The 12,852-nt window shown below is 35.9% G+C and overlaps 1 protein-coding gene across 1 annotated transcript; it reads right to left on the minus strand.

The window, feature by feature from the left end:
* Positions 1–1,719: 1,719 nt before the first annotated feature.
* On the minus strand, positions 1,720–7,275 carry LOC114726819 (anthranilate phosphoribosyltransferase-like). The gene is made up of 10 exons (XM_028913532.1): positions 6,746–7,275; positions 6,147–6,623; positions 5,874–6,031; positions 5,563–5,646; positions 5,416–5,468; positions 4,523–4,604; positions 3,796–3,903; positions 3,489–3,612; positions 3,199–3,284; positions 1,720–2,372 (listed from the first exon to the last, which is right to left on the minus strand). Exons 1-10 carry the CDS (start codon positions 7,119–7,121, stop codon positions 2,151–2,153), a joined length of 1,770 nt encoding a protein of 589 aa, XP_028769365.1. The 5' UTR covers positions 7,122–7,275; the 3' UTR covers positions 1,720–2,150.
* Between the last annotated feature and the right edge of the window lie 5,577 nt (positions 7,276–12,852).

The following is a 12,852-nucleotide window of genomic DNA, read 5'->3' on the forward strand; positions in this document are numbered from 1 at the left end:
ATTAAGAAATTTAGTTTAGTTTTTATAAGAAATATGCATTAATTTACTTGCAATATTTTTTTTAATCATATGCATTGTAATCAACCCTTCATAAGAATTTATTTATTATATGCAATCAATAGGGACATTTAAAAAAAATTATAAATTTGTAAAACAAAATAAATTAAGATATTACACTGAGGATCAAAATAAATCTCTTATCTAGTTCTTAGGATTAGAGTCAATAAAAGAGGTGAATAAATGAACACAATCTCTTTTCAACACTCGCTGGAACATTATTTGTAATATCAATGAACTCATCAGAAATTATAAGAGAAAATAGGATAATACATTAATACTCATCAGAAATTTAATTAAACGCAGGGAACTTGGCCAAAAATCTCTCTGATGCTTCAGGAAACAAAGAGCTCTTCTGAGTGCTGGAAGATTAGCGTACGAAGTCCATTTCATATTCTCCAATCGATGGAAGAAAATTGTGGTCGATGAGAAGCAACTCTTCCTGTTTCCCATTATTTTCTTTTTGTAAGATGAAATTGAAACGAACCACCCTCCTTTCCCTAATCTGTGCTAGGACCCTAAGCTCCCTTACCTGCTCTTTTCCAAATTGAGCAGTAGCATATCCTTGCCATTTCAAAGTCAAGTCAATGTCATACTCACTGCATTTTGAATTGGCTTTTTCTTTTCTTTTTAAATTAAAAGCATTTGAAATTACAAACAAGATCAAATGTGTAACCTCGCACTTACACAAGAGCTTTCATGACATTAGATTATAAGGTCATTGACTCTAAATTTACTCTTTAGTTTCCCCAGGTGCAACATTCTTTTATAAAACCAAATAATATATAAGATAAAGCTGATCCATTACTTTTTAAACTTGCCACGATCATTCTCAACCAAGTCCGCAAACCCATCAAGGAGCTCTAGCAAACTCACACTTCAAGAATTGGTGCTCTCTGCATTCAGAAACATATCCACGCAGCTAACAATGTTCCTCTATCTGTAAATGATGTTGCCTCAGATTTTGATGGTTTCGGTGATGTTAAGAATCTACAATTGATTTCAAGATATATATTAATTTATAAACATATTTTTATTTTAATATTAAGTTTGAAGGTTTTCAAAGTATTTTTAAGCATATCGTAATTTCACAGGTCCTGTACGGATCAAGGGAGAGTAAGATGTGAGGGGATAGCTAAGAGATGCAAAAGATACCCGGATCATTGGCTTTGCAAGGTAAATCGGATTTTATCCTTACACCGCGGCAGAAATGTGGGCAATCCTCATGGTTCTTCAAGAAGCGTGCATACAAGTACTTTGTTTATTCTTCTAATTAGTTAAATTATGTTAATCAGAATAGACCATATAGAGCATCACCGTATCAGTCACATTCATACGAAGTAGAACAAAGAATTTCTTTCTTTTTTCCTTTTCTTCAATTGTTTAGCAAACTCGTGTTGAAAACACGTGTTGACTAACATAGTTGACCCTTTTAGCACTTTCACCATACATCCCCATTACTACTCATGAACTTTATCGGCATGACGACAAAAAGTTCCCAATTAAGTGCACCAAAATTGGACGACATTCTGAGCATGACGCCTTAAAAGTAAGATGGAAAATGAAAAGTACCCAAAATTTACTATGAAGTCTACAATCATAAGAAATTTTTTTGAACCAGAAATCATAAGAAATGAAAACCAGAGGATCATAAAGTGGGAGTAGCGATCAAAAATTCAATCTCCTGTAATATAATCAAAACAAAGTTTCACTCCGTATTAGCAAATCCAGGAAGAAATCACAAATCTTTACGGTCTTTACATGAAAGAACCATCTAACACCAGAATATCCAAAATTGACTGTACGAAGGTATCCCCACAAAAAAAAAAAATTTACTATATGACGTTTCGAATACTTACAAGACAACGTCACTTGGTAAGGTTCAAAATCACTCGTGATTCCTTATCACGAGGTACATTTACACTGAGGGTAACCTAAAGTACCAAAATGGCGTGTAAAAGAACTGTTTCTTTCTATCATCCTTTCCCTTGGATTAGGGTTTATCCATCTGATAATTTTCCTTCCTCTTCCAACCATGATCACCATATCAAGTGCATTGTAAATGACAAGTACTTCTACCACTCGGGACTAGTTTAATCCACTTCATGGGAAATCTTAATGTAGTTTAAAAGTCGTTTAAGAGCATTACCACTGTCAATGGCCTCTCTAGCTCTATCTAAGGCTACAGATATGTCTTCAGCACCATCAACTCCAAGCAAGTGATCCACCATACCGGCGTTTAAGACAATTCGATCATATGCCGGTCCCTTTTCTCCACCAAGAGCTGCTAAACCCAATCCAATATTCTTCGAGACCTAAATTTCAAGAAAGGATTAGAAGTCATGGCTTTAAACACACTACTGCTAGCATCCAGACTACAAATATGGGAGACATCCTGCCATTAATGATACAACAGACAATGCTGCATTGACATTAAGTACATCATTACAAGTCAAAATTCAGTCTAGGTATCTCAAAAGGCCAAGTTCAATGAAAGTATGCTGGTCAAAGGGTCAACTATTTAGGCCCCTCCATATATTCTAAATAAATTAGTAATGCATGAATGTGCAAGGAGTCGATATTGTTACTGGCATAGAGGTACGTCAGTTATGTAATACAAGAAGTTCGTTGCAATTTTCAAAATGTATCCTTTTTGGTAGCGAAAAGAAAGCTCAATGGAGAATACCTCGCAGAAGTAGAACTATATTATTGCTTAGAAATGGAAACCATCTATTTATGCAAAACCTTTTTCATTCACAACTAGTAACACTCCAACAAAATGCATACGTGATTTATGCAGACAGGGGATAGGAGACAAGTTAGAGCACTGAGAACTGACAGAAGAAAATAACACATTCAGCCAATAAATAAATAATCAAACGCAGTTGATTGATCTGGAGACCAGGGCAATTACTATCAGCTGTATCACATGAGGAGGGAACAGAAGAAAAACTTGGCAATCAATGCAAATTTTAAACACACTGCAATAGAAAATGAAGTCTGTCTTGGATATTCCAGGAAAATGGAACAATCTAGATGCTAGGGAAAATGACATACAGGTAATATTTAGTAAATGCCAGATGCAAGCATAAAATAGAAGGAAAGAGGGACAACAATCACAAAGGATCTCAAGCACTTTACCGATCTATCGGTTCTTGGTGTATCTGTTGGTTGAAAACCATAGTCTTGGGCATTGACCTCAAGAGAAAAACCTTGACGTGACACTCCTGCAATAAGAACATCAATGTTCTACATCAATCCACGATAGAGTGGACCAAAAGTATCATTAAGCCAATTAGTTTCTTTTAGCAGTAAAATTTATCATCAAGTTAAGCATTTTGAAAAATGGGGGGAAAAAAGATTATACAAAGAGTCATTCTACTTTATTAGTATTTCAACCCTCAAAATGAACATGACAACTAAACACAGACCATCAAGTTCGGATGCAGATGAAATGTTCAGTGAGCGGAACCCTGAACAGTAGTTCACAGGAAGTCCTCTAGTTGTGCTAGCTGACCTCATCCTCGTTGTCATTGAGAGGGCACCTTCCTCACCCTGCAATTTGAGTATCCTCAGATATATGTGAAGTGGCTTCTTTTATAAGGTCTTTTGATTTAAATACTAAAATGATTTGACTATTCTGAGTGAGAGGAGATTAAAATGGCTTATGTAGTTCAACCAAAAGTTGATTTATGGAAATGCTCACAATTCATGATGAATTAAAGGTGAAATCCCAACCTTCACCACCAAACCAGAATGAACACCCCTTCTTTTCATGAGCATTAACAATGGCTCTTCATAACCCTCATGATAAAACCCAGCAACAATCGCTTCCTTGCCACGAGCCTATTCAAAATAAATAGATAAATAAATATACAAACAAATGGTGATATTATTCAGAAACAAGGAAAAACAAGCAATGTTTTACACCCCTTTGATTTGTTCAATTCATTACGTCTGCCTCTGGATTATAGATACCAATTCACCTACTTATAGTTTCCTCTTTCAGAATTCACAATCAAAATACAAAATTTTATCTTGATCAACCTGGTGCCCATCATTTTTATTTTCTGATTTTAATTATTAAAAACCAAGTTATCACGATTTATATACTCTCTTGCCCAACAAAGCTTTCATGTCCTAGCACTGTTTACAAATACATGAGAATTCTGGCCACACCAAAGAAAGGAGGACTAAAAGCATTGTATATCTTGAATTTAGGAATATATGAATGTCAAAATGCATGGTCTTTAATAAAATTATATTGATCACAGAATGTCAGCAATAAAGTAATTTTAAAATGTCATCATTTGCCACAAAACTATACATGCAAGGCAGAGCTACAAATTAGATGGTCCGCTACTGCTAGAAAGCCTAGCATGAAAATGTCGCATCAAAAAGAGCAAACAAAAAAACAACAGCAGAAACTTGCCAGCATCACAGTCGAAAGAAATACTAATCCCACCTTTACAAGCTGCTGAACCTTTTCAGTTGTTGCAAGTGGAGGGCGTTTTTTTATGTGCTCCCTAATTCCGATTAATGAGTAGCTGCAGAAAAGACTTGCATGTTCAACCATCATCTTTTTTTCTTTCCCCCTGAGCTGAATGTTCAACCATCATCTTAAACATACTCTTTTAGTCCTATTAGTAAGGCAGAGAGGGAAATTTTTTTTGGGACCTATTTATGAGTCACATCATGAAATTTGCAACATGAATGTACTATTTTGCCCTTAATTTATCATCATGTATATTGTTATTTTCTTGGAAAGTGTATATATTAAATGGGGGTAAAGTTGAAAAATTGTCAAATTTTAATGTTGACTTAATGAAGTTTAAGGTTTTTCTTGATTTCCATGAAAAATGCCTAAAATAACTTATAAATAAGATCAAAGGACTAATCCTTAAGGCCACACACATGGAGACAAGCATAGCATACTCTCATTCTTCGCAAAAATAGCAATTATAGTTAGTAGAGTATGCCAGATATCCTGTTGAATAATCCAGACCGAGCTTCCTTACAAAATCCAAAATTAGCTTTAAAATTTAAACTACGAGAGAAGAAATTGTCAACACATAGTCCAATAAAGGTCTTCAACATTAGAAAGCTAATGCCAGATACCACTGATTATCCATTACTCTCATCTAGCCTTTCTTTATTATATGACAAAGACAGACATGGTCAGTAATTGTATAATGATTAAGTGATCCCGAAACTACACTTTCAAAAATCAACCACTGAGGCGCTTTTTCAGTTTTCAAAGTGTCATGCATTCTTCTCACAGGAGGAAAAGACCAGTGTCTATGCAAATGAACAGCACAGACAAGGTTTAGATTAATAAAGTTGGTTAAATAAACTTACAGAGATGGGCGAGCTTCACGCTGACTTAAGTAAGCAAAACCAACCTCTTCATCCTGGAAAGAAGTCAGTACAAAGATTGTATACGGAGGCTGAAAGAAGATAATGAGAAAAAAATTATGCTGCATATATTGCAGGGACCAAAGAGACCTCGAGAAGTTTTTTGGCCTTCAATGGGGATAAGTTGGTATTTGCTCCCATAAACTTCAGCATTTGCTCTTCAGTAACACCGCCCTGAAAAACAAACAATGATAGTGCACTAGTGAAATAAGGGGATCCTCAGTATGAGAGATGGCAAGTATTACTAGATATGAAATATCAAATTTAATAACAAAATCTACTCCTGCACACTCAGTAGTCAGTTCTGAGAACGTGTAAAAAACAGAACGACCGTAAAAACATCCAGGTTTTGTGATGGAAACAACAAACTTGAGATCCTAAGAGGAGCAGAATAAACACACTTTAGGTGGCATCCATTCTACTCCGTGAAGCAAGCAAGATTCTCCATAGCAGGATCTAACTGCAGAGACAAATAATGTGCTCCTGAAGAATCGTGTATTTCCATCATAAGGTTCACCGTAATGCGTCAACGATGTGACATCAGCTACAGGAGTGGGACCTAGAAAACGACAAGTGAAAGCATTAACAATCGGGAAATGCGCTGATAAAAATTCAGAATGTGATGATTGAACAAAAGTCAAAATCAAATTGACTAATGGGACTAAAACTTATACCATTTTCATCATCAAATGCAAGGCAATATGCTTTTAGTTCACGGTCAGTCTCCCTGTTCATACGTTGACCAATTAAAAATGCTGATAGCAATGCATCACTTACTCCCGGTGATTCTCCTCCATACTTGAAGAGAACTTCTCTCAATACTCCTTGGACTTCCTCATATCCAAGATGGCCTCCGGCTAATACTTCCCTGAGAGCACCAACCAATCTCATTTCACTTGTGCTATTTCCAACATATTGTGGGCCAATTGAATTTCCAACCCCCATTATTGATCCTTCAGGTTCAGCTATGAATATTATATCAGATGGAAGCACTCGAACCAGAAGCGGCCAGAACGTCTTCATTGCCCGCGTTTCGCCTTCACTCCACTGGGTTTCTTCAGGAAAGGCATTTGCACGGATCGTCATTCCAGCAAAAAATGCCCCAAGTTGTGCTTTAGAAACTTCATCTTCATCTTTGAGCTCTCCCCTGGCTGAGATTAAAGCACGCACACAAACCAAGCTGTTTTATTATTAGAGAATAATCCATGACTTGATAGTCTTGAATAATGGGAACGAAGGATATATATACTAAATAGATGGACGGAAGGAATACCTGATCTTAAAATTGTATCTAGAACCTTAAAAGCCTGATCCTCTCCAAGCGGCCTAGTCTGTGTAGGCCCAGTACAAACCCTAGCTTGAGCTTCCAACACTGTTTGATTCGGTTTCGGCAATGCTGGGCTGCGATAAGAAGAAGACAAAGAAGGATTCCGAATATCAAACTCCGTAATCCCTAATTGTTCGATGATGGCCGAATCTAATGTAGCTTTGGCAGTAAAATGAAGCTTTCGTCCAATCCAGCCATCACGATCTTTGATACGGAGTTTTGGAAATGGCTGAACCCAGGCACGAGTGAAGTTTCGAGTTTTGCTGGAGAAAATCAAATGAGAATGGGAGAAAGAAGGTTCGGAATGAAGCAGCACTTTCATGGTGAGAACTCGATCTTCTAACTTCTCTGCTTTGCGTCCCTGGATATGAAGCGAAGAAGAAGAGGCGAGACTGATTCGAAGCTGGGTTAGCACGCTGACTTCGAATCCATCGGACGATTCTAATTCTCAACCAATTAATTACGCTGACAACAAAGTTTTCTTTTTTCTTCGTTGTCAACACAGTGACAACCCTTTTTGGCCAGGTCAACCAAGGGACGCACAAATAACAGTAGTTTTTTTGGCCAACTGATAATATTAATCAGGAAAAATCGCAACAAAAAAAAAAGCTTCAAGGTTAAAAAAATTACATATAAAGGCCCATTCACAAAAATTATTATTATTTGCTTATCAATTATTTTCAGAACCAATACTAATATTATAAATTAATTTTTGTTTGCAATTTTTTTTTATCTTTGAGGTCTTTTTTTTACTATTTTTCCTATTAATTACATTAATAAAGCAATTAAAAACCACATGCGGATTTTAACAAATAATTATCTCTCAGGTCTTATATCCTCTATTTTTTTTCTTTTTACCAGAAACAATTTTTAAAATACCTTGTTTTTATTTATAAAAAACATTAAGATGTGGTATTCATTTTTTTAAAATTTTTTATTTTGCTCTAATTTAATTACTCATATGTTAACATCATTTCATTTAATATCTAGTACTCCCTTCGATTTAAATTTAATAGAGGAGTTTCATTTTTTTTATAAGATAATATCCACTTTTGTCTGAGCATTTAATGGTGTTTTTTTTTTTAATTTTACTCATAACATATATTCTTTTTCCTTTGTAAGTCATTTATTACACTTTTTACTTATTTTCTTCATTCATAAGGATATATTTGGGAAAGAAAATATATGTCTTCCATATTTATTATTTTAAACTGATTTTTACTAATTTCTTAATAAACATAAATAGATAAAGTTTATCTTAAATTTTGTATCGAAAGGAGTAATTTGCTTATTTTCTCTTACACTTTCTCTTCTTAAAGGGTGTTTTTAATTTAAAAAAATTAAATTTTTTAACATTGATTTAAGCAATGTTTTATTAATATGATTTGGTTAATGTCTATAACATTAGAAAGATATAGAGGATAACACTGCAAATTTACCCTTATATTGATAGTTTGCTAAAGAGGAGGTAATTATATTTGAAACACTATTGGCTCATAAATATGAATAATTCTTTTAATATAGATCCGAATTTTAATTTATTATTTTGTGAGAGGCAAGATTTAAGACCATTCATAACTCAAGAGAATTAAACATGAAAGCAGTCATAAAGGGGACGGCTTGTCCCCTTTGTTCTGGTCCAACGGGTCCAACCAAGCACGAAGGGTCTTGTAGTATACAGTCACGTTGCAACATGCAAGACGTCAGGTGGTGCATATCTTCAACATCTCAGTTTGAGCAGATCATACTTCTGACCTCATTCTCAACAGAAGATTTGGCCCACTATGAAGAAATCGGGATTGTAGAGGAGAAGATATATTCATTTACTGATAGAGCATCTATATATATACAAGTATACAGTCGTGGTGTCGCGTGATATGGTGAATATCCTATTGTATCTCTACAATTATTATAATAATAACAGAAATATCATATCTATCGCTGTCCCTTATATTTCGTTGATCCCATATCCTTGGCATTATATTCGGTGATCTCCAACACTCCCCCTCAAGTTGGTGCATGTGGATTTGCGATGCCCAACTTGTCTAGCAGTCCCTTGAGTCTATCCTTTCCAAGAGCTTTTGTGAACATATCTGCTTGCTGATCCTTTGTCCAAATCTTCTGCGGTATTATTTCTCTTGATTGGTATCTTTCTCTTACAAAATAGCAATCCATTTCCACATGTTTGGTGCGTTCATGAAATACTGGGTTCATGGCAATATGTAATGTTGCTTGGTTGTCACAATAGAGAGGAGTCGCCTTTAACTGTGGCTCTCGTAGTTCTTTAAGTAACCAGCGAAGCCATATCACTTCACTCACTGCACAAGCCATTGCCCTATATTCTGCCTCTGTTGATGACTTTGCCACTACATGCTGCTTCTTTGTTCTCTATGAAACAGGCGAGCCTCCCAATGACATAAGATAGCCACCGCATGATCGTCAAGTTAATGGGCATCCAGCCCAATCAGCATCACAGTATGCCTCAAGTCGTAACGACCCTTCTGACGTTAGTAAGATGCCTTGCCCAGCTGTGCATTTTAGGTAGCGCAAGACTTTCTCAGCTGCCACCATGTGTGAGTGCTTCAGTGATGATGTAAATTGACTTAGAATATTCACTGGATAGACTATGTCCGGTCGTGTCACTGTCAAATATTGGAGTTTTCCAACTAGTCTCCTATATCGTCCCGCATCAATTTCTGGGTCTCCTTCATTATTCTGCAGCTTGCAATGTTGCTCCATGGGAAAATAGCTTGGTCTACAATCGGTCATATTTGTTTCTTTCAGGATATCCATCGTATATTTCCTCTGGCTCAAGATAAAACCCTTATGTGATTGAGCTACCTCGATGCCAAGAAAGTATTTCAACTTTCCTAGATCTTTGATGCTGAACTTACGTCATTGGTGATGTGCACGGAAGCCCCTGTATCAATAATCCATGGCTCATTACCCGAAAAGATACCTGCCATATTAGTTATTGGTTGGTCGTCACTTGACTTAGTGGCTTTGATCTGCAAATTCAGCTGCTGCACAAGCGCCGTATACTGATCAAGCGAGAGCCCAGGCACTGGGCTTTCTCCTTCGCTGACTTGGGCTGCCCTTGGTGTTCCTCGTTTATCTCGCCTGTCCTGGCCAGTTTTCTTCCAATCACTGGGATACCCAACCAAGTCGTAACACTTCTCTTGGGTGTGGCCAAGTTTATTGCAATGTGCACACCTTGGCTTTTCCTTCTTACGATCATGATGAACCTGGAATGCCGCGACCTCCAACGACGGTGACTGTGTAGCCGAGATCTGTTTTTGCTGTTCATCTTCAGCAATGAGATGGTACGCGGTTCCAAGTTTTGGCAATGGATTCATGCTCAAGATGTGAGTTTTGATTGTTGCATACACATCATCTAATCCCATGAGAAATTCATAAAGACGTTCTCTCTCTTTCATCTCTAGCAGTTGCTTATGTAAATCACACTTGCACCCTCTACACGAGCATTTTGGCCACGGTGTAATCGAGTCGATCTCATCCCAAGACTTCTTCAACTTGGTGAAGTACACGGGTACAGATTGTTTGTCTTGTCTCGTGTGAGAGACAGCTCGTCGAAGTTCGTAAGCCCTTGGTGCACTGCTCTTGCCAAATCTTTCTTTCAATTCGACCCATATATCCTGGGCGGTTTTTGAGTAGCGAATAGTACTCCTGAGTTCTTTATTCATGGCGCTCTTTAACCACCCTTTCACCATAGCATCACATCGCATCCAGTGATTCAGATCTGTAGAGTCTGCCGGTGGCTTCGCGATGGTTCCGTCAACAAACCCAATTTTGTTCTTGGCGAAGAGCACATCTCTCATATCATTCACCTACTCATTGTAGTTACTCTCATTGAGAGGTTCTCCAACGTGCATATGCCCCGGACTATCAGAGGCGTGAATATAGTATGGCGACATTGCATCCATGACGACTAACGTGAGTACTGATGGTTCTTGCGACTGGAAATTTCGTGGCTCAGACACCTAAGCTCTTAGATCAAATTTTTGGATCTCCGCTCTGATACCATGAAGAAATCAGGATGGTAGAGGAGAAGATATATTCATTTACTGATAGAGCATCTATATATATACAAGTATACAGTCGTGGTGTCGCGTGATATGGTGAATATCCTATTGTATCTCTACAATTATTATAATAATAACAGAAATATCATATCTATCGCTATCCCTTATATTTCGCTGATCCCATATCCTTGGCATTATATTCGGTGATCTCCAACACACTATCTGGCATTATCAATTGAGAAGCTTCTTGAATGGCGTTATCTAATTGGTGGGAACAATGTCATTAATGCGTCTAATAGGTTTTTCCCCTTTTATAAAAGGATCAATTTTATAAAATAAAGAAGATCCAGTTGAAGTCGCAAAAACCAGGAAAAGGAGAGTTAACACAACATGAATTTTTTTATAAAAAAAAACAGTGGTTAGAAAATGCTTGAAGCAGTGAGTGAACATCCTTTTGTAAGGTGCCACTAAAATTACAAGAAGATCATTGGGCAATACATGAGTATGCCTTCGAATCTTAACCTTTCACATGTAAATTGTCCAATCCTATGCAAATTTGAGAATGTTGCATATGTCACAGCCAGGTAGAAAAGAGGTAGGACTAGGAGCTTTACAATTGCTTGAAAGATCTTTCCCTTTGCATATGTCTATCAGGTATTAAAAATATCTTCAAAAATGTTGAATTACTTGTTCAGGGTTGTTTAGACAGCGTCTATGAAAAACCAATATACATAATTTCTATAGAAAAAACCAATTCTAAAACGGAATTTTAAAATTTAAGCAAAAAGATAAATATATCTCCACTTGAAAAAACAAAAAAAAGGGTCAACAACCCTCTCGTCGGAGACCAGCCAATTTCATCGCCATGGCCCCTACCGGTTGGAGGAATATTCCAATCAGCAATAGGAGGAAAATGGCAATGGCCATCCACGGCTGAGATGAGTGCTTCTTGGAAAGTAGTTAATTTCTAATGAATTGTTAATAAAGTTATGAATGACTATTCTAAATAAAAATTGTTAATAACTGATGACGAAGTGTAGTCAAAATTAGTTCAGAAGTTGTAAACAACATTGATAAATGAAAATGGTTAATTCCCAGTGAAGTGTAGTAAAAACCAAAACAAAAGTTGTAAATGACCTGAAAGAATAATATTCTCAATTCCTAAACTTAAGATGATAATAGCAATTCTTGAATTCATTTTACTCATTTTAAAATAGAAATTCACAAGGGATTTTAATATAAAAACTTGAGAAAATGAGAAAAGAATCATGCTTTCAAAAAAATGCTCAGTTTATAAACTTTACTTAGTCATAATAAGTTTTCCATTCATTTTACTAATTTCGGAATAAAAGTTGTAAATGGGGCATCTGTGTCTTTTTGCTTGAATTTTAAAATGATATTTTTGAATTTTGCACTTTTCTGAAATTATTCTAATTCAGGTATCTTTTGAGGAATTTATATTTTCCCGGTTTTTTATTGTCATTTTCCCGTTAATTATTCCTTCCTATCTCTTTTTCTTGCTTTTTTTTTGGCCAAAATTTCCTCCTATCTCATTTACAGGGCATCTTTCAGGAGATGCTTTTGGTCATAAAAGTTATATATATATATATATATATATTTATATATAAGAATTTACTAATAGCGATTAATATAATAGACAAGAAATGCATATATGTGTATTTAATATAAAATGCAACACCATTTAGACATTAAAAAATTAAAGAAAAAATATTAAAAATTTTCTGATTGTTAATTTTATTGCTTAAACATGCATTGAGGAGCTATGAGTGCAACCTATTTGTAGAGGGTCAATTTTTTTTTTTCCCAGCTGGCGCAATCTAACTTCAGCTGTATATAAAATGAAGTGCATTTGTACATGGTTAAAAATATGTAATAGATATTTAAAAGGAGTTGTATCTTCTAAAGATAAGTTGCACTCACTTAAGAACTTGAGTTGCAATGAGTGATTTTTCAGGATTTTTTCCAAATATATTAATACATCACACTATA

Source organism: Neltuma alba, unplaced genomic scaffold (assembly GCF_004799145.2).
Source record: "Neltuma alba isolate B1F8T4 unplaced genomic scaffold, ASM479914v2 tig00012407_pilon, whole genome shotgun sequence".
Classification (NCBI taxonomy): Eukaryota; Viridiplantae; Streptophyta; class Magnoliopsida; order Fabales; family Fabaceae; genus Neltuma; species Neltuma alba.

What these genes read in the sequence shown, in the direction of transcription:
- LOC114726819 (XM_028913532.1), bottom strand. Translation starts at nt 7,121, where the DNA reads ATGAAAGTGCTGCTTCATTCCGAACCTTCTTTCTCCCATTCTCATTTG. An exon ending in ATCTGCATCCGAACTTGATG is followed by an intron (nt 3,285 to 3,488) that starts GTCTGTGTTTAG and finishes TTCTTATTGCAG; the next exon opens with GAGTGTCACGTCAAGGTTTT. An exon ending in CACCAAGAACCGATAGATCG is followed by an intron (nt 2,373 to 3,198) that starts GTAAAGTGCTTG and finishes CTTGAAATTTAG; the next exon opens with GTCTCGAAGAATATTGGATT.